This window comes from Schistocerca americana, chromosome 2 (assembly GCF_021461395.2).
Source record: "Schistocerca americana isolate TAMUIC-IGC-003095 chromosome 2, iqSchAmer2.1, whole genome shotgun sequence".
In the NCBI taxonomy this organism is placed as follows: Eukaryota; Metazoa; Arthropoda; class Insecta; order Orthoptera; family Acrididae; genus Schistocerca; species Schistocerca americana.
Genome location: NC_060120.1, coordinates 585968832 through 585992271, shown reverse-complemented (window position 1 = coordinate 585992271; position 23440 = coordinate 585968832). Strand labels below are relative to the sequence as shown.

Below are 23440 nucleotides of genomic sequence, written 5' to 3'. Positions count from 1 at the left end.
CCATGGTTACTCTGCAAGGTCGCATTACTACCATTGGTTATGTGACCATTTTGGTCGATCAGATCCATATCACAGTACAGTGTTTGTTCCTCAGTGGTGACATTGTGTTCCTAGACGACAGGGTAGCTGCTCACACAGCTCGCATAATCCAGAACTAGTTTCGTGAACAGGAGGACGAATTGTCGCATCACCCAAGGCCACCACAGTTACCAGATCTTAACAGTATTGAGCCTTAGTGGTCTGTTTTGCAGAGAAGGGTGTGTGATTGCTATCAAAAATGGCTCAAATGACTCTAAGCACTATCGGAATTAACATCTGAGGTCATCAGTCTCCTAAACTTAGTACTACTTAAACCAGACTAACCTAAGGACATCACACACATCCATATCCGAGGCAGGATTCGAACCTGCGACCGTAGCGCGGTTCCGGACTGAAGCGCCTAGAACCGCTCGGTCACAGCGGCCGGCTCATAGCTGTCCACTTCCATCATAGTTACCTGAATTCGTCACTATTTTGCAGGAAGAGTGGTTTTAGTTTCCCCGTGAAAACCTTACAGGACCTGCATTTATCGGTTCCGAGACGACTGGAAACTGTTTCGAGCGCCAACGGGTTTCCTACACAGTGTTAGGCATGGTAATGTGTTTAATTTTTGGTGTTTCCATGTTTTTGTCCAGCCTGTGTACATGTAAATATATGACAGATTCAATCCTTAAGTGTTCGATAATCGCCCGCCGGAGTGGCCGAGCGGTTCTAGGCGCTACAGTTTGGAACCGCGTGACCGCTATGGTCGCAGGTTCGAATCTTGCCTCGAGCATGGATGTGTGTGATGGCCTTAGGTTAGTTAGGTTTAAGTAGTTCTAAGTTCTAGGGGATTGATGACCACAGCAGTTAAGTCCCATAGTGCTCAGAGCCATTTGAACCATTTTGTTCGATAGTCGTAACGTAAAGAGAATAGTACCCTTGAGTGCTCATGAACGAAGATATCCTAATAGCCAGCGACCCAGTCCGTTAAGTATACCAGGAGCGGAAAATAGTTCAACACATGGCGAATAGTCTTACTGTTTTAAATTTTTTCCCATTCCTACCACTACGTGTATAGCAGCGCTTGTACAAATGTGTGTCACACCAGATTCGATACGGTTAGACGAAAATTTGGATACTCTAATTAACTGCTTATCACACATTAATCGCTGTTGGATTACAACTGAATGTCGTACATATCTTAAGCTTTTGGAATGTGTCCCACTGTACATGTAGCAATATATTTGTATCAAGTGTATTTTACTCTACAATTGTTTGTCACTCAAATGTCTTATCTCATAATGTAACACCCTTTCACTTCTTGCTATCATGTACCATTTCTTTAGCTAACATTAGCTTATATATGAATCCTAACTATGTACTTGATGCTAAAGCTTCGAGTAAAATCCTAATATAACGAGAGAGCACTGTGCATTAAACAGATATTTTGCTTATTCTGTAGCACGATAGATAAAAATATCTGCTCACCAAGCGGCAGCATGAGAACACACACATATAAGGGTTAAAGAAATCTGGAAGCTTTTGGAGCCAGTGGCTCCTCTTTTTGGCAAAAGGGTTGAAGGGAAACGAAAAGGACTGGCGACATTTGGGAAATAGGAAAAGTTTGGATAAGACACCCGGAAACCCGGGTCAGGGGAGACTTACCGGACGGGATGAGAAGGAAAGATCGATTGTTTGAGATTGATTTGAAAGTCTGAGAACTTAGTTGTGGAAGATAAGATAATAAGCGAAACAGAGATGTATGTGGTAGAGGTGGGAGGGGGGGGGGGGGGTCGGAGAAAAATAGACAAGTCGAAAATAAAAGACATAGAAAACCAAAAGGAATAATTACTGACAAGAAATGCTGAGACCGAAGAAATTAACGTAAATTGAGGCCAGGTCGATGGAAAGAACCAAGGACATGTTATAATCCCGGTTCCCACCAGCGGACTTCTTAGAGGCTAGTGTCTGTGGGAAGAATCCGAGTTGATGAAACAGGCACTGAAATCACGACTTTTATGTTGTAGAGCAGGGGTCTCCAAACTACGGCCCGCGGGCCGAAACCGGCCCGCGAGGGCTGGCAAACCGGCCCGCGTTAGCTGGCTGGACATCCCCGGTATCCGGTCGGGCAAATATTTGAGGTGGTACGTATACTGCCAACAACTGAGTTTCGAGGCCTATCGCGACCAATACACCGCGACATTGTCGGAGCTCTATCTTTACAAAGCGGTAGGTCATGGTTAAACTTGTGGCTATCCACAATAAACAGACAGACCATTCTCCGTGCTATAGTGAAAAAAAAAGAAGGGGTAACAGACTAGTTTGGCGAAAACATTTTAAGTAAAAAAATTCTTTGCATTTTATTCTACTCACGAGTCTGGTGCAAGTCTTTCAAATGGACGCCACTTCAGAGACTAGCCTTAGTAATCAATCATTACGGAAGATGCTTATTAAGCGAGGTTTCACTTTCTTTTGATTACGTTGTAAAATACACATAGCAAGTAAATCGTATAAAATATTTTTATTTAAAGGCAATTTAAAGAAAATACTATACCTGGTGTACATAATGATATTGGATATTTTAGTTTTAACTGATCTACAAAAATAACTGTAATTTATTTATATCTTGAAAACTCACAGTGGTAGAGTATTCACGTAAAGAAATTTAACATCTTAGTGATAATTAGTGACTTTTATGTAGCTGTAACTTTCCTTTCATAATTACCTCCAGTTGTGGATCAAGTTTACTGGTAGAGATAATCGTCAGTGACTTCAAATGCTCATCACTTAATTTTGATCTTTAAATACTTTTTGCATGTTTCATTTTGGAGAAAGTTTTTTCACACAAATAAGTAGTGCTATAAGCGGAAAAAAAGCCACGGGAAAATTTATGTAAATTTGGAAACTGTGTGGATGGAAGACACTTATAAAATTCCAGTATTGTTGACTTTGAATGTTTTTTTTTAAAAAGTCACTACATTGCAAACCAATATTTTCAAACTGTAGTTCTGTGGGTAACGCTTCTATATCGACGTCAAAAATATCTTGATATCGTTTGAATTTTCATCGTTATCTGAAAAACGTGATTCAAAATTAAGTTTTAAAGCGCCCAAAGCTTCAATTGCGAAACTTACAGGAAACGGAATCTCAGTTTGCTGACTGAATGTTTGGCATGTATTAAAATGCGTGAAGCATACTTTGTTCAACTGAGATTGAAACAAAGCAATCTTTCGTCGAAAGGACTAAACATGCGTGTATAAATCAGGCAGAAGCTGGTTTTCACCTTGCAATTTTAAATTAAGGTCATTCATATGTTTAGTTAAATCTGTATAAAATGCTAGCTTCCATAACCACTCACCGTTCCGTAACTCGGCCAGAGGGCGATTACTTTCGTTTAAAAAAATTCAGTTACTGTTCGGAGTTCAAAAAAACGGGTCAGAAATTTACCGCAGCTAAGCCAGCGCACTGCAGTATAATATGGCAAGTCGCTTTCCTCAATATCTTCAAGAAACTCGCGGTGGCGATGACCAAGTGCATGGGATCTGATATAATTAACAACTGAAATAACTGGCTTTAAAACTTCCGACATATCTAAATGTTTTCCACACAAAGACTGTTGGTGAATAATACAATGCACTGCTGATGGTTTTTCTACGGCCTTAGAAAGGAGAGCAACATCACCTTTATTTTTCCCCACACATGTTTTTGCCACCATCAGTTGTAATACATTTTAATTTCTTCCACTCATGATTGTTTTTCTGAAGTGCCCTTTCAACTCCTTTAAAAATGTCTTCGCCAGTGGTCGTCCCGTGAATACTGTAACATCAAGGAGCTCTTCATACACTTCATAATTTTTGTCAATCCCTCGAATAAAAAGTAGTACTTTTGAGCAGTATCTGATACAGCTGTTGACTCATCCACGGCCAAAGAGAACCAGCCCAAGTCTTGATTTTTGTCACGCAGTTGTGCTGATATATTTTGTGCAATGTCATCTATTCTTCGAGCCACAGTGTTTGCCGACAAACTTATGTTTTTAAATAAATTAACTTTTTCTGGACACATTTCTTGTGCTGTTGCAATAATGCAGTTCTTAATTAATTCACAGTCGGTAAATGGCTTACACTGTTTCGCTACTAAATGAGCCACACGAAAACTAGCACGAGTTGCTGCATGTTGTTCAGCATTTACTTTCTTAAACAGCGACTGCTGGGTTTTTAGCTGGCGTTTCAGAGACTCATACATTTCTAATCGATCGCATCCTGTAAACTTGGAGTAATTCTGAGAGAGCTTAGTCTCATAATGACGTTTTATGTTGTATTCTTTCAAGACTGATATTGCTTCATTGCAAATAATACACATTGGTTTGTTGCTTGACTCCACCACGAAATATTGACATGCCCACTGCTTTTTAAAAATTCTACATTCACTGTCAATCTTTCGTTTCTTTTCCATATTTGTACAGAACTTCACAAAAGATTGTAACCTGAAAATAGAACTGTGCTATTTAATACTAATAAAACTAGGGAGTAGTGTGCCTAAACAAAATGCAATTAATTTATTTTTAAGGCACTTTAATTACTAAATTAAATACAGTTACACTGTAGTTCCACTAAAAAATACAGTGAAAATATACTCAAGTCGTGCTATATGTATTTCGATTTTCAAATTTTCCTTGTGTCTTCGAATTCAAACTTTGAATTGTCCCACACTTCGTCGTCTCACCTGCTAGTACAGCGCATAAAACAGTAAAAAACCCGTGAGACACTCGCAACATAGACACAATCACGCAACAGAACTATCAAATATATGCTCTGGCTCTGCTACTCGTTACAAGACTACATAACTAAACTTATTGTTGCGCCGATTGAAATAACAACGTGTTGACATACTCTACCTCTGTTAAGTCTTGCAGTAATAGTATTGCTAACAATGATTTTGAGATTTCGATAACTCTGCAGGACGCTTTCGTGAAGAATGTGCAGTGACATACTTTTTTGTCGGTGAAATTCACCAGAATAAAATACGCCATAATTTAGGTCAGGTACGTTCACCAATCAAAATTATGTAATTGAATAAAAATCGTAGTTCGTTTCAGTGCTAGCTATTCCCACAACCTTAGATTTTTGCGATTTCATCTTTCGCTTAGCCTTACATTACGGTGATCATGGAGTGCTAGGGTGCTTTAATCCCTCTAGGTAGATCTTGGCCCTTATGACTTCGTGGAGGAGTCAATGTGGCCCGCGGACTAAAAAGTTTGGAGATCCCTGTTGTAGAGCATGCTTGGTTCGTCCGCAGCTCGTGGTCGTGCGGTAGCGTTCTCGCTTCCTACGCCCGGGTTCCCGGGTTCGATTCCCGGCGGGGTTAGGGATTTTCTCTGCCTCGTGATGACTGGGTGTTGTGTGCTGTCTATAGGTAAGTTAGGTTTAAGTAGTACTAAGTTCTAGGGGACTGATGACCATAGCTGATAAGTTCCATAGTGCTCAGAGCCGTGCTTGGTTCTCGCCGCCTCAGCTTTCCGCTCTTACTAACTACCGCACGATGTTTTGTCAATAATCTTTGTTTGCTTATTTCCCTGACTTACACTTCTAAGCTCTCAGGCTTTCAAATCTCGTCCAGTGCTGTCTCCAACAATCAGTCTTTCTTTCTCATCCCGTCCGCTATTTCTCTCCTGATCCACAGTTCTGAGCCACTTTTCCAAACTCTCTCTATTTCCTAGACTTTGTCAGTGCTTTCCTTCATCCGTCTTACTTCCCCCTTCAACTCTTCTATCAGAAGAACGATCCACGGGCTCCGAAGCCTTTCCAATTTCCGTTAAGGTTTATATGTGTGGGTTCTCCTGCCGCCGCTTAGTGAACAGATTTTTTATGTATCCAGTTACATTACATTTTCGTAGATTTCTTACTTACACCCACATAGATAACTGTTTGGAAATCCACGCTTTGTAGATAAAAATCTCTTGCATCGTCGTCTGCACGTTTCTGACTACATGTTATTGCTCTTAGGGTGAATAGTACGTATTCAGTTAGTCCTTATCATTTGTTCTGTGGCAGCACATCTAAACTACGAATACGCACTACGTAATTTAATGCATTTTTCCGATTGCTGTCTAGCTAGTAACTAATTTTGAATAGGAGAGGTGAATGGTACCATTCTGTGTTTATTGCCTGGAGCAGATTTTTTCTTGCTAACAAAGATGATCGTTTGTCTGTGTGGTGGCTGTGTGGCGTCGATATGGTAGGGGAGGATTACTGTAGTGCATCAGGCAGCAGGGTGCTGAATCAACGCTGGATGTCTTGGTATGGACAGCCACAGATTAAAATGACCGTGGATGCTCCTTCTGGCGTTTGTTCACAATCTACATCTACATCTACATTCATACTCCGCAAGCCACCCAACGGTGTGTGGCGGAGGGCACTTTGCGTGCCACTGTCATTACCTCCCTTTCCTGTTCCAGTCGCGTATGGTTCGCGGGAAGAAAGACTGTCTAAAAGCCTCCTTGTGCGCTCTAATCTATCTAATTTTACATTCGTGATCTCCTCGGGAGGTATAAGTAGGGGGCAGCACTATATTCGATACCTCATCCAGAAACGCACCCTCTCGAAACCTGGCGAGCAATCTACACCGCGATGCAGAGCGCCTCTCTTGCAGAATCTGCCACTTGAGTTTGTTAAACATCTCCGTAACGCTATCACGGTTACCAAATAACCCTGTGACGAAACGCGCCGCTCTGCTTTGGATCTTCTCTATCTCCTCCGTCAACCCGATCTGGTACGGATCCCACACTGATGAGCAATACTCAAGTATAGGTCGAACGAGTGTTTTGTAAGCCACCTCCTTTGTTGATGGACTACATTTTCTAAGCACTCTCCCAATGAATCTCAACCTGGTACCCGCCTTACCAACAATTAATTTTATATGATCATTCCACTTCAAATCGTCCCGCATGCATACTTCCAGATATTTTACAGAAGTAACTGCTACCAGTGTTTGATCCGCTATCATATAATCATACAATAAAGGATCCTTCTTTCTATGTATTCGCAATACATTACATTTGTCTATGTTAAGGGACAGTTACCACTCCCTGCACCAAATGCCTATCCGCTGCAGATCTTCCTGCATTTCGCTACAATTTTCTAATGCTGCAACTTCTCTGTATACTACAGCATCATCCGCGAAAAGCCGCATGGAACTTCCGACACTATCTACTAGGTCATTTATATATATATTGTGTAAAGGAATGGTCCCATAACACTCCCCTGTGGCACGCCAGAGGTTACTTTAACGTCTGTAGACGTCTCTCCATTGATAACAACATGCTGTGTTCTGTTTGCTAAAAACTCTTCAATCCAGCCACACAGCTGGTCTGATATTCCATAGGCTCTTACTTTGTTTATCAGGCGACAGTGCGGAACTGTATCGAACGCCTTCCGGAAGTCAAGAAAAATAGCATCTACCTGGGAGCCTGTATCTAATATTTTCTGGGTCTCATGAACAAATAAAGCGAGTTGGGTCTCACATGATCGCTGTTTCCGGAATCCATGTTGATTCCTACATAGTAGATTCTGGGTTTCCAAAAACGACATGATACTCGAGCAAAAAACATGTTCTAAAATTCTACAACAGATCGACGTCAGAGATATAGGTCTATAGTTTTGCGCATCTGCTCGACGACCCTTCTTGAAGACTGGGACTATCTGTGCTCTTTTCCAATCATTTGGAACCCTCCGTTCCTCTAGAGACTTGCGGTACACGGCTGTTAGAAGGGGGGCAAGTTCTTTCGCGTACTATGTGTAGAATCGAATTGGTATCCCGTCAGGTCCAGTGGACTTTCCTCTATTGAGTGATTCCAGTTGCTTTTCTATTCCTTGGACACTTATTTCGATGTCAGCCATTTTTTCGTTTGTGCGAGGATTTAGAGAAGGAACTGCAGTACGGTCTTCCTCTGTGAAACAGCTTTGGAAAAAGGTGTTTAGTATTTCAGCTTTACGCGTGTCATCCTCTGTTTCAATGCCATCATCATCCCGGAGTGTCTGGATATGCTGTTTCGAGCCACTTACTGATTTAACGTAAGACCAGAACTTCCTAGGATTTTCTGTCAAGTCGGTACATAGAATTTTACTTTCGAATTCACTGAACGCTTCACGCATAGCCCTCCTTACGCTAACTTTGACATCGTTTAGCTTCTGTTTTTCTGAGAGGTTTTGGCTGCGTTTAAACTTGGAGTGAAGCTCTCTTTGCTTTCGCAGTAGTTTCCTAACTTTGTTGTTGTACCACGGTGGGTTTTTCCCGTCCCTCACAGTTTTACTCGGCACGTACCTGTCTAAAACGCATTTTACGATTGCCTTGAACTTTTTCCATAAACACTCAACATTGTCAGTGTCGGAACAGAAATTTTCGTTTTGATCTGTTAGGTAGTCTGAAATCTGCCTTCTATTACTCTTGCTAAACAGATAAACCTTCCTCCCTTTTTTTATATTCCTATTAACTTCCATATTCAGGGATGCTGCAACGGTCTTATGATCACTGATTCCCTGTTCTGCACTTAAAGAGTCGAAAAGTTCGGGTCTGTTTGTCATCAGTAGGTCCAAGATGTTATCTCCACGAGTCGATTCTCTGTTTAATTGCTCGAGGTAATTTTCGGCTAATGCACTCAGTATAATGTCATTCGATGCTCTGTCCCTACCACCCGTCCTAAACATCTGAGTGTCCCAGTCTATATCTGGTAAATTGAAATCTCCACCTAAGACTATAACATGCTGAGAAAATTTATGTGAAATGTATTCCAAATTTTCTCTCAGTTGTTCTGCCACTAATGCTGCTGAGTTGGGAGGTCGGTAAAAGGAGCCAATTATTAACCTAGCTCGGTTGTTGAGTGTAACCTCCACCCATAATAATTCACAGGAACTATCCACTTCTACTTCACTACAGGATAAACTACTACTAACAGCGACGAACACTCCACCACCGGTTGCATGTAATCTATCCTTTATAAACACCGTCTGTACCTTTGTAAAAATTTCGGCAGAATTTATCTCTGGCTTAAGCCAGCTTTCTGTACCTATAACGATTTCAGCTTCGGTGCTTTCTATCAGCGCTTGAAGTTCTGGTACTTTACCAACGCAGCTTCGACAGTTGACAATTACAATACCGATTGCTGCTTGGTCCCCGCATGTCCTGACTTTGCCCCGCACCCGTTGAGGCTGTTGCCCTTTCTGTACTTGCCCAAGGCTATCTAACCTAAAAAACCGCCCAGCCCAAGCCACACAACCCCTGCTACCCGTGTAGCCGCTTGTTGCGTGTAGTGGACTCCTGACCTATCCAGCGGAACCCGAAACCCCACCACCCTATGGCGCAAGTCGAATCTGCAGCCCACACGGTCGCAGAACCGTCTCAACCTCTGATTCAGACCCTCCACTCGGCTCTGTACCAAAGGTCCGCAGTCAGTCCTGTCGACGATGCTGCAGATGGTGAGCTCTGCATTCATCCCGCTAGCGAGACTGGCAGTCTTCACCAAATCAGATAGCCGCCGGAAGCCAGAGAGGATTTCCTCCGATCCATAGCGACACACATCATTGGTGCCGACATGAGCGACCACCTGCAGATGGGTGCACCCTGTACCCTTCATGGCATCCGGAAGGACCCTTTCCACATCTGGAATGACTCCCCCCGGTATGCACACGGAGTGCACATTGGTTTTCTTCCCCTCTCTTGCTGCCATTTCCCTAAGGGGCCCCATTACACGCCTGACGTTGGAGCTCCCAACTACCAGTAAGCCCACCCTCTGCGACCGCCCGGATCTTGCAGACTGAGGGGCAGCCTCTGGAACAGGACAAGCAGCCATGTCAGGCCGAAGATCAGTATCAGCCTGAGACAGAGCCTGAAACCGGTTCGTCAGACAAACTGGAGAGGCCTTCCGTTCAGCCCTCCGGAATGTCTTTCGCCCCCTGCCACACCTTGAGACGACCTCCCACTCTACCACAGGTAAGGGATCAGCCTCAATGCGGGCAGTATCCCGGGCAACCACAGTCTTAGTCCGATCGGCGGATGCGTGGGACGAGCTGGCCGTCCCCGACAAACCCCCATCCGGACCCCCACAGTGATGCCCATTGGCAACAGCCTCAAGCTGTGTGACCGAAGCCAACACTGCCTGATGCTGGGAGCGAAAGGATGCCAACTCAGCCTGCATCCGAACACAGCAGTTGCAGTCCCTATCCATGCTAAAAACTGTTTTGCAAAGAACTTCTGAACTAATCTACAGAGAGCGCAAACAAATCGACAAAATTTAAACGGTTATTAAAATATAGGATTGCCTAGTAAATGCAGTAATGCTGCTACTTGCGCACTGCTGACACACTGCTCGGCGGCGGAAGGAGACTACGCGATTTTACACTATTCAGGTACTAAAACGCGATGCTACAACTCTCAAATACTATAATACGCCCGAAATTTATGAATTAAACAATGCAAGTACCAAAAACACGCAAAGAAATTAAAATTAAACTATGTAACAAATGAGTGAGCTAGGAGTATACGACTTGCTGCTGCAGCTGCTTATCCGACAATCAAGAAACTTTCGTAACATAATCGACCCTATTGCTTACGGCTCCCGCAACGTCAGAGGAATGTGATCACCGAACAGTACTACACACACCTGTTGCACACGTGTCGTGTTAGTCAATTGCAAGACATTTTTTAGCACAATCGCTGGACCTATCCCCCACAGAATATCTGTGGGACATGATAAGATAGCGTGCGGTCCGGTCAGCCTAACAGCATCGTCCTATGGCCAATTCCACCAAGTACAGAATTAGTAGGAAACCCTACCGGCCGAGACCATGATTGTCCCCGTGCACGACGACAGACTGCATACCGAAATATACTGAAAGTGTTTACTGTTGTGCACCGGGAAAACCTGAGAGATCATTGAAATTGTTCTACATAGATACTGTCCGTACGTTGCACCATATATGTGGGATGATATGCAATATGTGAAGTGTGTAATATTTGAAAAAAACTTCATTAGTTTGACACCAATGCTTCAGGATATTCATTTTCTATTTTCCACTATCTTAAGATCAATCTAAGAGGGGCACCTACTTGCACATTTATGATGGTCAAACTGAAAACTGCTATTACTGGTCTATCACTATACACTAGCTCGAAGTTTGTGTGTGTGTGTCTGTCTGTGTGTGTGTGTTAGTGAGTGTTTTGTGGATTTAGAGTAATCAGAAGCGAATTTGTTAGCACCCTTGCTGAAATAGCCCGAGACGAATGTGGTTAAATTAGTTAAAACCAAAAGTGCATGAAGTATACTTTCATGTAATCACAATCACTCTCTCACCTCCACTTTCACCTACGCAGTCGTAACCGGTCATGAAGAAGGTAAAATTTTAGCTTCGTCAATGTTAAAATGTGCTATTAAAAACCTAACATAGCAGTAGGACAAAAATTAAAAAAATCTCAGGAAAGTGTGTCTGGCTTATCACTTACAGAAAAGCAGAATGAGATAGCCACACAGATAAAAATTAAAACTTTCACCCTTATGCCACATACCTCAAAATATGTTAAAAATGCCTCCAGAATGAGAATTTCACTCTGCAGCGGAGTGTGCGCTGATATGAAACTTCCTGGCAGATTAAAACTGTGTGCCCGACCGAGACTTGAACTCGGGACCTTTGCCTTTCGCTGGCAAGTGCTCTACCATCTGAGCTACCGAAGCACGACTCACGCCCGGTACTCACAGCTTTACTTCTGCCAGTATCTCGTCTCCTACCTTCCAAACTTTACAGAAGCTCTTCTGCGAACCTTGCAGAACTAGCACTCCTGAAAGAAAGGATATAGCGGAGACATGGCTTAGCCACAGCCTGGGGGATGTTTCCAGAATGAGAATTTCACTCTGCAGCGGAGTGTGCGCTGATATGAAACTTCCTGCCAAGAGTGGAAGCTTTTCCGACACGGCTAAGTCTGTAAACTGGCGCCATGGTTAAAGTATACTCTGCTTGGAAAAATGGCGCTATCCATTACCGGCGCCGAGAAAACTGTGTGCCCAGTGGGCGATAGATGACAGAGGCGAACGACGCCTACGGAGATGTGTACGGGCGGATATTCATGCAACTGTTGAGCAACTGATCTCCTAGTTGAACCAAGGGACTACCAACAGTGCCTTTTCAACACCACCCAGCGAACATGCTGCGTATGGGCCGCTGTAGCAGGCGCCTTATTCATGCAGCCATGCTGACTGTTGTTCATCATGGGCGAATTCTGGAATTAGCACGCGAATATCGCAATTGGGCTCCACTGACTGGCAACAGGTGGTCTTTTCAAATGAATCAAATTCTATACTCGATCGGACAGATGAGCGTTGCCGTGTAGGCCTTACGGCGTGAAACGCCTGAAAGCAAACACTTTGCAGACAGGCGGGAGAGTTTTGGTGTTTTCGCAATATTCCCTGGGTGATCTCGTCATTCAGAAAGGCATATTAAACAACACAACATCTACAGCTGGAGACCATGTCCGCCCGTGCATGCAATTTGTTTTCCATCGGCACGACGGCACCTACCAGCAGGACAATGCATCGTGTCACACAGCTCACAGTGTAAGTGTGTGGTTTGAAAAGCACAAGGCTGAGTTTACCGTACTCTCTTTGCCACCAAACTCCATGTATTTAAACCCAATTGAGAATCTGTGGGGAACAACTCTATCGGGTGTTTGCGCCATGGATCCTGAACCGCGAAACCTAGCGCAGTTGGCCACAGCACTGGAGCCGGCATAACTCCACGTACCTGTCGATACCTTCCAAAACCTCGATGACTCTTTTCCTGCACGTCTCGCAGCGGTTAGTGCTGCGAAAGGTGGTTATTCAGGCTTTTGACAGGACAGTGTAGTATAAAACGGGTCAGTACACTGGGGCACCTGATTTAGAATGAAGCGTTTCTTGGCTGTTATGTCCGCTAATTCGTTTCCCTGCATCCCCTGTGTGGTATCCAGCAGAATGACACCTTGCTCCCCAGCCTTGGGGAAGGGTGTTCCGGGGATATTTGCCTGCTGCATACACTCATATTTGTGTCTGTGTGTAAGAAAAGCTGAGTGGCCGTATACTGCCGACAGCCGGACCAGGATATCAGGCTGAGAGGGCGCGTGACGTGGACGGGGAAGACGACGCTGGAGGCGGAGGTCCGGATGGAACAGCTGAAAGGTGAGGACTGGCGGGTGCTCACCAAGGCCTTCTTCGTGTTGGCCGCGCGGACCCTTCACAACGAGCCGATGGAGGTCAACAGGCTGCGGCCCACCACACCCGCAGAGGAGAAGATAGTCGCTGCTGGAAACCGTGAGTGCTGCTCAGTGAGTTCAGTACCAAACTGGACGTAGTGCTCAGGGGCGACATTTGCGGGGGAAGGTCGCCATACTGACTAGCGGCGTTCACAGTTGTTCGTAGTTCTTGGGCTTGCTACTTTAGACTGATTATTTCTCTCTCATTTAGAACTAAAATGGACAAAAGTTGTGTTGCATACGGATACAGTAATCGAAGAACGACGGAAAACGGCGTCCAGTTCCAAATTAAGTTACTTATGTTGTATAACAGAAAGGAAATTATGCTCGAAAAATACAAATAATATTTATAAGGCTTCATTACATGGGAATAATCGTGCCCCATGACGTAATGTAGTCCAGGGCAAAAGGTCAGCATCAGTCACTATATCATCTATATTTTATGCAGACATAGATTTCAGTGCATTATGGGTAGTCATGAACAGAATGACCCAAAGGTTGCATGGGGGCTTAATTAAATGAATATGATGCAATAATTTTAGTAGCTGTGTGACCGGTTACGAAGTCTCGTAACCGGTTGGCCCTGACTAGTATTAGCATGCAATCTGACTGCATAAAATAAAAATAAGGAATGACAAGAAATTTCCATTAACACCATTGATTAATTAAGTCCCCTGCAACTATAAAAGCAACGAAACAACTAAGCACAAGTGTAACTGTTCCGTATGTGTTAGTGTGACTCAACATACATGTATCTGGCTCGGTTCTTCCTCAATACGACAAGATATTTTAAACACCATTTACAATGAACTAATTGAAAAACCAGAAACCAGAATTACAAGTCTAATACATGAACACGAGCCAGATGCCTTGTTGACTGTACCTGTGACCCAGAGGCATTGTCTTTAAAGAAATCTGTAATACCTTTTTTTTTTTTTACCTCAATATATATTGACTAAAAATACACTGTGATAATTGCGACATCTTCCATCTATACGCCGGCTGGAGTGGCCGTGCGGTTATAGGCGCTACAGTCTGGAACCGCGTGACCACTACGGTCGCAGGTTCGAATCCTGCCTCGGGCATGGATGTGTGTGATGTCCTTAGGTTAGTTAGGTTTAAGTAGTTCTAAGTTCTAGGGGACTGATGACCACAGTAGTTAAGTCCCATAGTGTTCAGAGCCATTTGAACCATTTGAATCCATCTATACATTAAACGATCCGAACGGCATCTACTCTCTCGCCCAACAGAACAACTGCACTCGACACCCTCTGAACTACTACTGCCCTCGACATCCTCTGAATTACTACTGCACCAGTGGAGGCGGCGGAACAATAATCTTTGGCGCAATCTCTGGCGCTGTGACTCAGTGCAGCCACCTTTCAAGGTCTGTTAACATTTGAAAATGTATAACTGCACGAAATAATGTGGGTAGGAGGTAAACTTGACACACATGCATGAAATGACATGGGATTTTTATGAAACAAAAAACGAGTGCAAATATCGTCGAATAGATGACGGTGGACAGCAACTCGTCAGTGACGTCGCAAGAGAATCGTGAATAAAAACTCAGCGAGACGGGTGCGAGGCACACCGGTAAGTTACAGAACCGTACTATGCCTAGCCTGGTTGATAAACACCTGCTGGAAGGTACAACTCTTATGCAAAATGGCGCTCTACCCCATACTGCCACACACGTAAAAGATCTCTTGCGCACATTGTGTGGCGAGGATCGCGTGCTGAGCCGCCAGTTCCTTCAGGCTTGGCTTCCCAGTCCCCCCGACCTCAATCCGTGTTATTACTGGTTGGCGCTACCTGAAGTTACAAGTCTCCCGCGATCGTCTGACCTCATTAGATAACATGTGACGCCAATTTCTCACCATGCCTTTTGATACGCTGTAGAGTGCTATTTATAACATTATCCCTCGATTGTAGGTATTGTTGACGATTGACGGCCGACGTAGTGAGCATTTCTTATAAAGAACATCGTCTTTACTAAAAGTCAGTTGTTATGCTAAGTATTGCTCTAGTACCATATGAAGCGCCACCTGTATGTCATTTTGTTGTCTTTGTTTTTGTTTCTATGAAACCCAAAGTAATTTCAAGCATGTGTGTCTATTTTTACCTCTCTACCTACATTATTTCGTGAAATATTGAATTTTCAAATGTTAATGGACTTTTTGTTAACCCTGTAGATTCACCATAGTTATAATAACACATTTTACGGTATAATAACTTGTCAGCGCTACAGAATGTCAATCCTAAGGGCCCGGGTTCGATTCCCGGCTGGGTCGGAGAATTTCTCCGCCCAGGGACTGGGTGTTGTGTTGTCCTAATCATCATCATTTCATCCCCATCGACGCGCAAGTCGCTGAAGTGGCGTCAAATCGAAAGACCTGCACCCGGCGGTCTACCCGACGGGAGGCACTAGTCACACGACATTTCATTTCACTTGTACATGCCAATGTTACATTTAATAGAGTCGTTATAACTATGCTGAGTCTTGATGACTGCCCATAACGCACTGATGATAGCTCCACTGTCAGCTAAAATCTAGATCTGCAACAAAATACAGATGATATTTCGACAGATGCTGAGCTTCTTTCTGACCTGGATAAATAATACTGCTAAGAAAAGTAATTCCGGAATTCTGCTACCTTGGAAGCAAAATAACCCACGACGGACGAAGCAAGGAGGACATAAAAAGCAGACCAGCACAGGAAAAAAGAGCACTCCTGCCCAACAGAAGTCTTCTGGCGTCAAACATAGATCTGAATTTGAGGAAGAAATTCCTAAGGATCTACCTTTGGAGCACAGCATTGTGTGGTAGTGAAGCAAGGACAGTGGGAAAACCGGAACAGAAGAGAATCGAACCGCTTGAGTGTGGTGTTACAGGAGAAAGTTGAAAATTAGGTGGACTGATACGGTAATGAATGAGGTGGTTCTGTGCAGAATCGGAGAAGAAAGGAATATGTGGGGAACGCTGACAAGGAGAAGGGGCAGGATGATAAGATTTCTATTAAGACATTAGCAAATGACTTCCATTGTACTAGAGGGAGCTGTAGAGAGCAAATACTGTAGATGAACGCAAAATATATGCCAATTACATGTAATTTTTAATCTGCAGATTTTCTGTTACGCTGCGGTAATCGTACAAAAGCCTGGCTTTTGACCACCGAATTTCTGTGCCGTGCATATCCAAATATAGTGATAGAAGTTTATAAAGAAAAATGCTGCTTTATGAGAGAGATACACTGAAGACCCAAAGAAACTGGTAAACCTGCCTAATATCGTGTCTGAAGTAGTGCTGGAGGGAACTAACACCATGAATCCTACAGGGCTGTCCATAAATCCGTAAGAGTACGAGGGGGTGGAGATCTCTTCTGAACAGCACGTTGCAAGGCATCCCACATATGCTCAATAATGTTCATGTCAGGAGAGTTTGGTGGCTAGTGTTTAAACTCAGAAGCGTGTTCCTGGAGCCACTATGTAACAATTATGGACATATGGGGAGTCGCATTGTCCTGCTTGAATTGCTCAAGTCCGTTGCAATGCACGATGGACATGAATGGATACAGGGATCAGACAGGATGCTTAAGTACGTGTCACCTGTCAGAGTCGTATCTAGACGTATCAGGGGTCCCATATCACTCCAACTGCACATGCCCCACACCATTACAGAGCCTCCAACATGTTGAACAGTCCCCTGCTGATATGCAGGGTCCATGGATTCATGAGGTTTTGTCCATACCCGTACACGTCCATCCACTCGATACAATTTGAAACGAGACTCGTCCGATCAGGCATCATGTTTCCAGTCATCAAGAGTTCAGTGTCGGTGTTGACGGGAACAGGCAAGGCGTAAAGCTTTGTGCCGTGCAGCCATCAAGGGTGCAGGAGTAGGCCTTCGGCTTCGATAGCTGGCCGCGGTGGCCGAGCGGTTATAGGCGCTTCAGTCCGTAACCGCGCGACTGCTACGGTCGCAGGTTCGAATCCTGCCTCGGGCATGGATGTGTGTGATGTCCTTAGGTTAGTTAGATTTAAGTAGTTCAAAGTTCTGGGGCACTGATGACCTCAGATGTTAAGTCCCATAGTGCTCAGAGCCATTTGAACCATTTTCGGCTCCGATAGCCCATATCGAAGATGTTTCGTTGAATGGTTCGCACGCTGTCACATGTTGATGGCCGAGCATTGATATCCGCAGCAATTTGCAGAAGGGTTGCACTTCTGCCACGTTGAACGAGTCTCTTCAGTCTTCATGAAATGATCGTACGGGAAAATCTCCACTTCATCGCTACCTCAGAAATGCTGTGTCCCGTCGCTCGTGCGCTGACTATAACACCACGTTTAAACTCTCTTAAATCTTGAAAACCTGCTACTGTAGCAGCAGTAACTGATCTAACAACTGCGCCAGAAACTTGTTGTCTTATACAGGCTTTGCTGATCGCAGCTCCGTAATCTGTCTGTTTACATATCTCTGTATTTGAATACGCATGCCCACTCCAGTTTGTTTGGCTCTTTAGTGTACATATCTAAAGGTAAGTAACACACATCGAAAATGAAGCACAGAGGGAGCCTGGGGAACAGTGGGCACATTTGATGTTTTACAATCATCGCTGTGACGCCCGTCAGAAGACAGACTCGATCTTGTCAACTATTTCTAACATTTCCTTTCTGGCATGTAAACAAATCAGATGCTGTTATAACTTCAAGATTTAATGAATATTTACAAGTTTCTGTGACTGTCATCGAAAAAATATGTACCTTATTATGGTACAGACTGTTTCCAACATGAGAAGAGGTTAGCTCTTCGCAATACGCCCCTATCAAACGTGTAATAGCCACTATGCAGCATTCCATATCTACAACAGTGCTATAGACGTGGTTTCACTAATTATTTATGAAATTTACAATGATTTAAAAAACTGTCAAGAAGAAGGCACAGGATGATAGAACATGAGTTAAGACGTTAGGAAATAACCTGCCTGGTACTAGAGAGAGTGTAAACGGTGAAAACTGTAGGGTAAGACTTGGACTGGGATACTTCCAGCAAATAATTGAGAAAGTATGGTGCAAGTGCTGCTCTGAGAATATAAGGCTGGCGCAGTAGAGGAGTTTTCTTGGCGGGCGCATCAAGCCAGTCAAAGGACTGATGAAAAAGAAAGAAAGGTAAAAAAAACAGAGACAAGGAAATACAACATTTGCAGCGATCATTTAACAGCTGCCGAAACGCGACGATGTAGCGGGTTCATGCAGGTTTCACGACCAATTTAAGCAGGAAATCAATCGCATTTGCCAATATTTGACGCATTTTATAAACATTTATGTACTGCAGGAAAACGGTTGAAAACTGGAAGTAAATGTGCTATAGGAAAAGCCACTGATTTTACAGCGTCCTCCTTCCCGAAAGTTCTTGCTTGCAAACTGTTAACTTTACCTTTTATGTGATTCACAGTAACGTTAAAAATTTTTTCTTTGCTGCTGGCTAATTTAATTTATGATGTAGAATGAGGAGCAAAGTAAGCAAAAGTTGAGCGGTTTCGTTATTTAGTGACGTTCACAGAATTGCTTCCTTTTCTTATGTACAGAGAGACAAGTATTTCATCAAATTAGCACGACCCAAACGTGGTTATGTTTGAATAGTTTTGTACCTGAACGTTCTCTACCCATTGGTGACAATCATACAAACAGAAGTTTCATGTCAATCCTTTGTTCATTTTCTATCGATTTGTTGTTTCGTCATGCAGTTAGACATGTAAAATGAAAGCAGAACCTCCCTTGTACAGAAGTAAGATTCTTGAGACGTTTCATTAGGGAATGTAGCGACGATACGAAAACAACGTATGTAGGATGTCTCTCCTAAGCGCCACCTGGCGCATTTTCTCTAGTTTTGAAGAAAATATCTGTAATTTCGTGTATAAATGTATAGCTAGAGTCAGCCCTAAAAACACTGCTCATCACGTCTTTCGTGCAACGCCAGCGTCGACAGAAAGGTTCGGTTTGTCTCTCTTTACAAACAAAATGATTTTTGAAACGGAGTTCTACGTACCCATTCGATAGAGCGGTCTCAGATTACTCCAGTGCAGTACTGGTGTTATCAAAAGGCAATAACAGAGATGGCAAAACATGAACAATAACCAAACCTCTAGCAACGACGGAGTAGCGCTGCTGCATGGCTGTAGTAGACAGTGCAGTGCAGGGTGGCACGTAAATCGCTGCTCGAGTACTGGCTATTCTTCGCTTTTCTATTGTCCCGTCAGTACATACTGTCAGTACATACTGTCCCTGTCAGTACATACTGATAAAACGAATATAGCATTTTTACCAATTTTAGATCGCTCTATAGAAAGGGAATTTAAAATTCTGCTTGAAAAATTATTTTCTTTGTAACTGGACAGAAACCAACGTTCTCCGTTGGCAACGGGTGTCGCATAAAAGATGTGATGAGGAGTATTTGTTTAGTCTGACTCCATCTGCACATCGCAAAACCGAAATTATAAACATTTTCTGGAGACTAGAAATCTACTCTGTTGGAATCAGCATGGGTTTCGAAAAAGACGATCGTGTGAAACCCAGCTTGCGCTATTCGTCCACGAGACTCAGAGGGCCATAGACACAGGTTCCCAGGTAGATGCCGTGTTTCTTGACTTCCGCAAGGCCTTCGATACAGTTTCCCACAGTCGTTTAACGAACAAAGTAAGAGCATATAGACTATCAGATATATTGTGTGATTGGATTGAAGAGTTCCTAGATAACAGAACGCAGCATGTCATTCTCAATGGAGAGAAGTCTTCCGAAGTAAGAGTGATTTCAGGTGTGCCGCAGGGGAGTGTCGTAGAACCGTTGCATTCACAATATACATAAATGACCTTGTGGATAACATCGGAAGTTCACTGAGGCTTTTGCGGATGATGCTGTAGTATATCGAGAGGTTGTAACAATGCTCCTGACAACTCTTCGGAGAAAAAAGCCGTTACAAGCAGAGCAGCTGCGATATTCATCTTGCAGGGAACCAGTCAGTAAAGTTTACTAAAATGCAGGAGGATCTGCAACGAATTGACACATGGTGCAAGGAATGGCAATTGAATCTCAATGTAGACAAGTGTAATGTGCTGCAAATACATAGAAACAAATATCCTTTATCATTTAGCTACAATATAGCACATCAGCAACTGGAAGCAGTTAATTCCATAAATTATCTGGGAGTAGGCATTAGGAGTGATTTAAAATGGAATGACCATATAAAATTAATCGTCAGTAGGGCAGATGCCAGACTGAGATTCATTGGAAGAATCCTAAGGAAATGCAATCCGAAAACAAAGGAAGTAGGTTACAGTACACTTGTTCGCCCACTGCTTGACTACTGTTCGCCGGTGTGTGATCCGTACCAGAGAGGGTTGGTAGAAGAGAGAGAAAAGATCCAAAGGAGAGCAGCGCCCCTTCGTTACAGGATCATTTAGTAACCGCGAAAGCGTTACGGAGATGATAGATAAACTCCAGCGGAAGACTCTGCAGGAGAGACGCTCAGTAGCTCGGTACGGGCTTTTGTTGAAATTTCGAGAACATACCTTCACCGAGGAGTCAAGCAGTATATTGCTCCCACCTACGTATATCTCGCGAAGAGACGATGAGGATAAAATCAGAGAGTTTAGAGCCCACACAGAGGCATACCGACAATCTTTCTTTCCACGAACAATACGAGACTTCAATAGAACGGAGAACCGATAGAGGTACTCAAGGTACCCTCCGCCACACACCGTCATGTGGCTTGCGGAGTGTGGATGTAGATGTAGAACATCTTGCGAAACATCAGAAATAATGCTCCTGACAACTCTTCGGAGAAAAAAGCCGTTACAAACAGAGCAGCTGCGAAATTCATCATGCAGGGAACCAGTCAGTACCAACAAGGAGTCACGAACTAAACCTAGACATTGTCGTGCAGCATTAGTAAACAGTAACTGCATTTTTCATTCGTAGCAGAAGAGTTTTGACAGCTAGCCCCGACCTATCACACCGGCTGTGATGTCTTGCGTATACATTGAGTATTCACTCCAGTTTAGTACTGATCTCACTGATATGTTTCTTGTCGGCAGTCTCATATTAGCACTGGAACACAGAATAAAGCTCTGGAACTATTACTGCATCCTTGCTTTTCGCTGCGTGTGGTAGATATTTTTTGAGAACATTATAAACGACGCAAGGAAACAATTTTTCCTTTACTCAGCTCAGTTCTTTTGCGAACAGTTCATCTGCTCGGATCTGATGAGATGTTTATTGGGCCGTCCGAAACATAATCGGATAGAGAAATTGACCCATCACCCCTGGTCGAGTGGGAGACCATTCCAAAGCGCAATACTTTCCGTGGGGCCGATCATAGGGCCTCCACGGTTCGTTTGTCGGACAGATTTCGGTCGTTATCTGTGGCTGACGATGTCTCTGAGCCGGATGCAGTGGTCCACCCTGTTCCAGAGGAAGCTTCTCGGCCCGCAAGGTCTGGGCATTCACAGAGGGTGGGTTTGCTGGTAGTTGGGAGCTCCAACGTTAGGCGCTTAATGGGGCCTCTTAGGAACATGGCTGCCAAGTGCCAAGGAGGGGAAGGAGGCCAGTGTGCACCCCGTGTGCATACCGGGAGGAGTCATTCCGGATGTGGAAAGGGTGCTTCCGGATGCCGTGAAGAGTACAGGGTGCAGCCAACTGCATGTGGTGGCTCATGTCGGTACCAATGACGTGTGTCGCCTTGGATCGGAGGAGATTGTCTCTGGTTTCGGGCGGCTAGGGGAAATGGTAAAGACTGCCAGTCTTGCTTGCGAGATTAAGGCGGAGCTCACCATCTGCAACATCGTCGGTAGAACCGACTGCGCTCATTTGGTGCAGAGCCGAGTGGAGGGTCTGAATCAGAGGCTCAGGCGGTTCTGTGATCGTGTAGGTTGCATATTCCTTGACTTGCATCATCGGGTGGTGGGTTTCTGGGTTCCACTTAACCGTGGAGGCCCTATGATCGGCCCCACGGAAAGTATTGCGCTTTGGAATGGTCTCCCACTCGACCAGGGGTGATGGGTCAATTTCTCTATCCGATTATGTTCCACTTAATAGGTCAGGAGTCCACTACACACAGGAAGCGGCTACAAGGGTAGCGGTGGCTGTGTGGAAGGAACTGGGTGTTTTTTTAGCTCTGAGTGTCTCAGGGAACCACAGAAAAGGCATCCGTTTAAAAGGGGCAGGTAAAAAACAGCAAGGTAGGTGTAGAAACGATCCGTATTGTAGTTGTAATTTTCGTAGCTGTGTTGGAAAAGAACCAGAGCTCTAAGCCCTAATAGAAAGCACTGAAGCTCAAATAGTTATAGGTACAGAAAGCTGGCTAAAGCCGGAAATAAGTTCAGCCGAAATTTTTTCAAACGATCTATCAGTGTTCAGAAAGGATAGATTGAATACAGTTGGTGGTGGAGTATTTATTGCTGTCAGAAGTAGTTTACCTTGAAGTAAAATTGAAGTAGATAGTTCCTGCGAAATAGTATGGGTAGAGGTTATACCTGACAATCGGACTAAACTATTAACTGGATCGTTTTACCGACACACCGACTCAGAAGATATAGTTGCTGAACAATTCAAAGAAAACATGAGTCTCATTTCAAATAGGTACCCCAGTCATAGATCATAGTCGGTGGTGACTTCACTTTACACCCGATATGCTGGAAAAATTATACGTTCAAAGCCGGCGGCAGGCATACAACGTCATCTGAAATTGTACAGAATGTTTTCACAGAAAATTATTTTGAACAATTAGTTTATGAGCGTAAATGGTTGCGAAAGCACGCATGACCTCTTAGCAACAAATAATCCTGGACAAATAGCAAGTATCGTGACGAATACAGGGATTAGCGACCACAAAGCTGTTGCTGCTAGACTGAATACCGTAACACCAACAACCATCAAAAAGAAACGCAAAGTATAACAGTTTAAAAAAGCTGATAAAAATGCTCTTAATGCCTTTTTAAGAGACAGTTTTCACTCCTTCCGATCTGACCACGCAACCGTAGAAAAGATGTGGAATGAATTCAAAGAGATAGTATCGACAGCAACTGAGAGATATATACCACATAAATTAATAAGTGATGGTACTGGTCCCCCATGGTACAAAAAACGGGCC

At 43.8% G+C, this 23440-nt stretch overlaps 1 protein-coding gene across 1 annotated transcript in view; it reads left to right on the top strand.

Moving 5' to 3' along the window:
- The window catches only part of LOC124594206 (acyl-coenzyme A thioesterase 9, mitochondrial-like), a 194609-nt gene that overhangs the window by 34265 nt on the left and 136904 nt on the right, over nt 1-23440 (top strand). The window contains exon 3 of the mRNA XM_047132565.1: nt 13132-13351. Within this exon, the coding sequence (XP_046988521.1) occupies nt 13132-13351 (220 nt within the window). The remainder of the gene's footprint in view (nt 1-13131; nt 13352-23440) is intronic.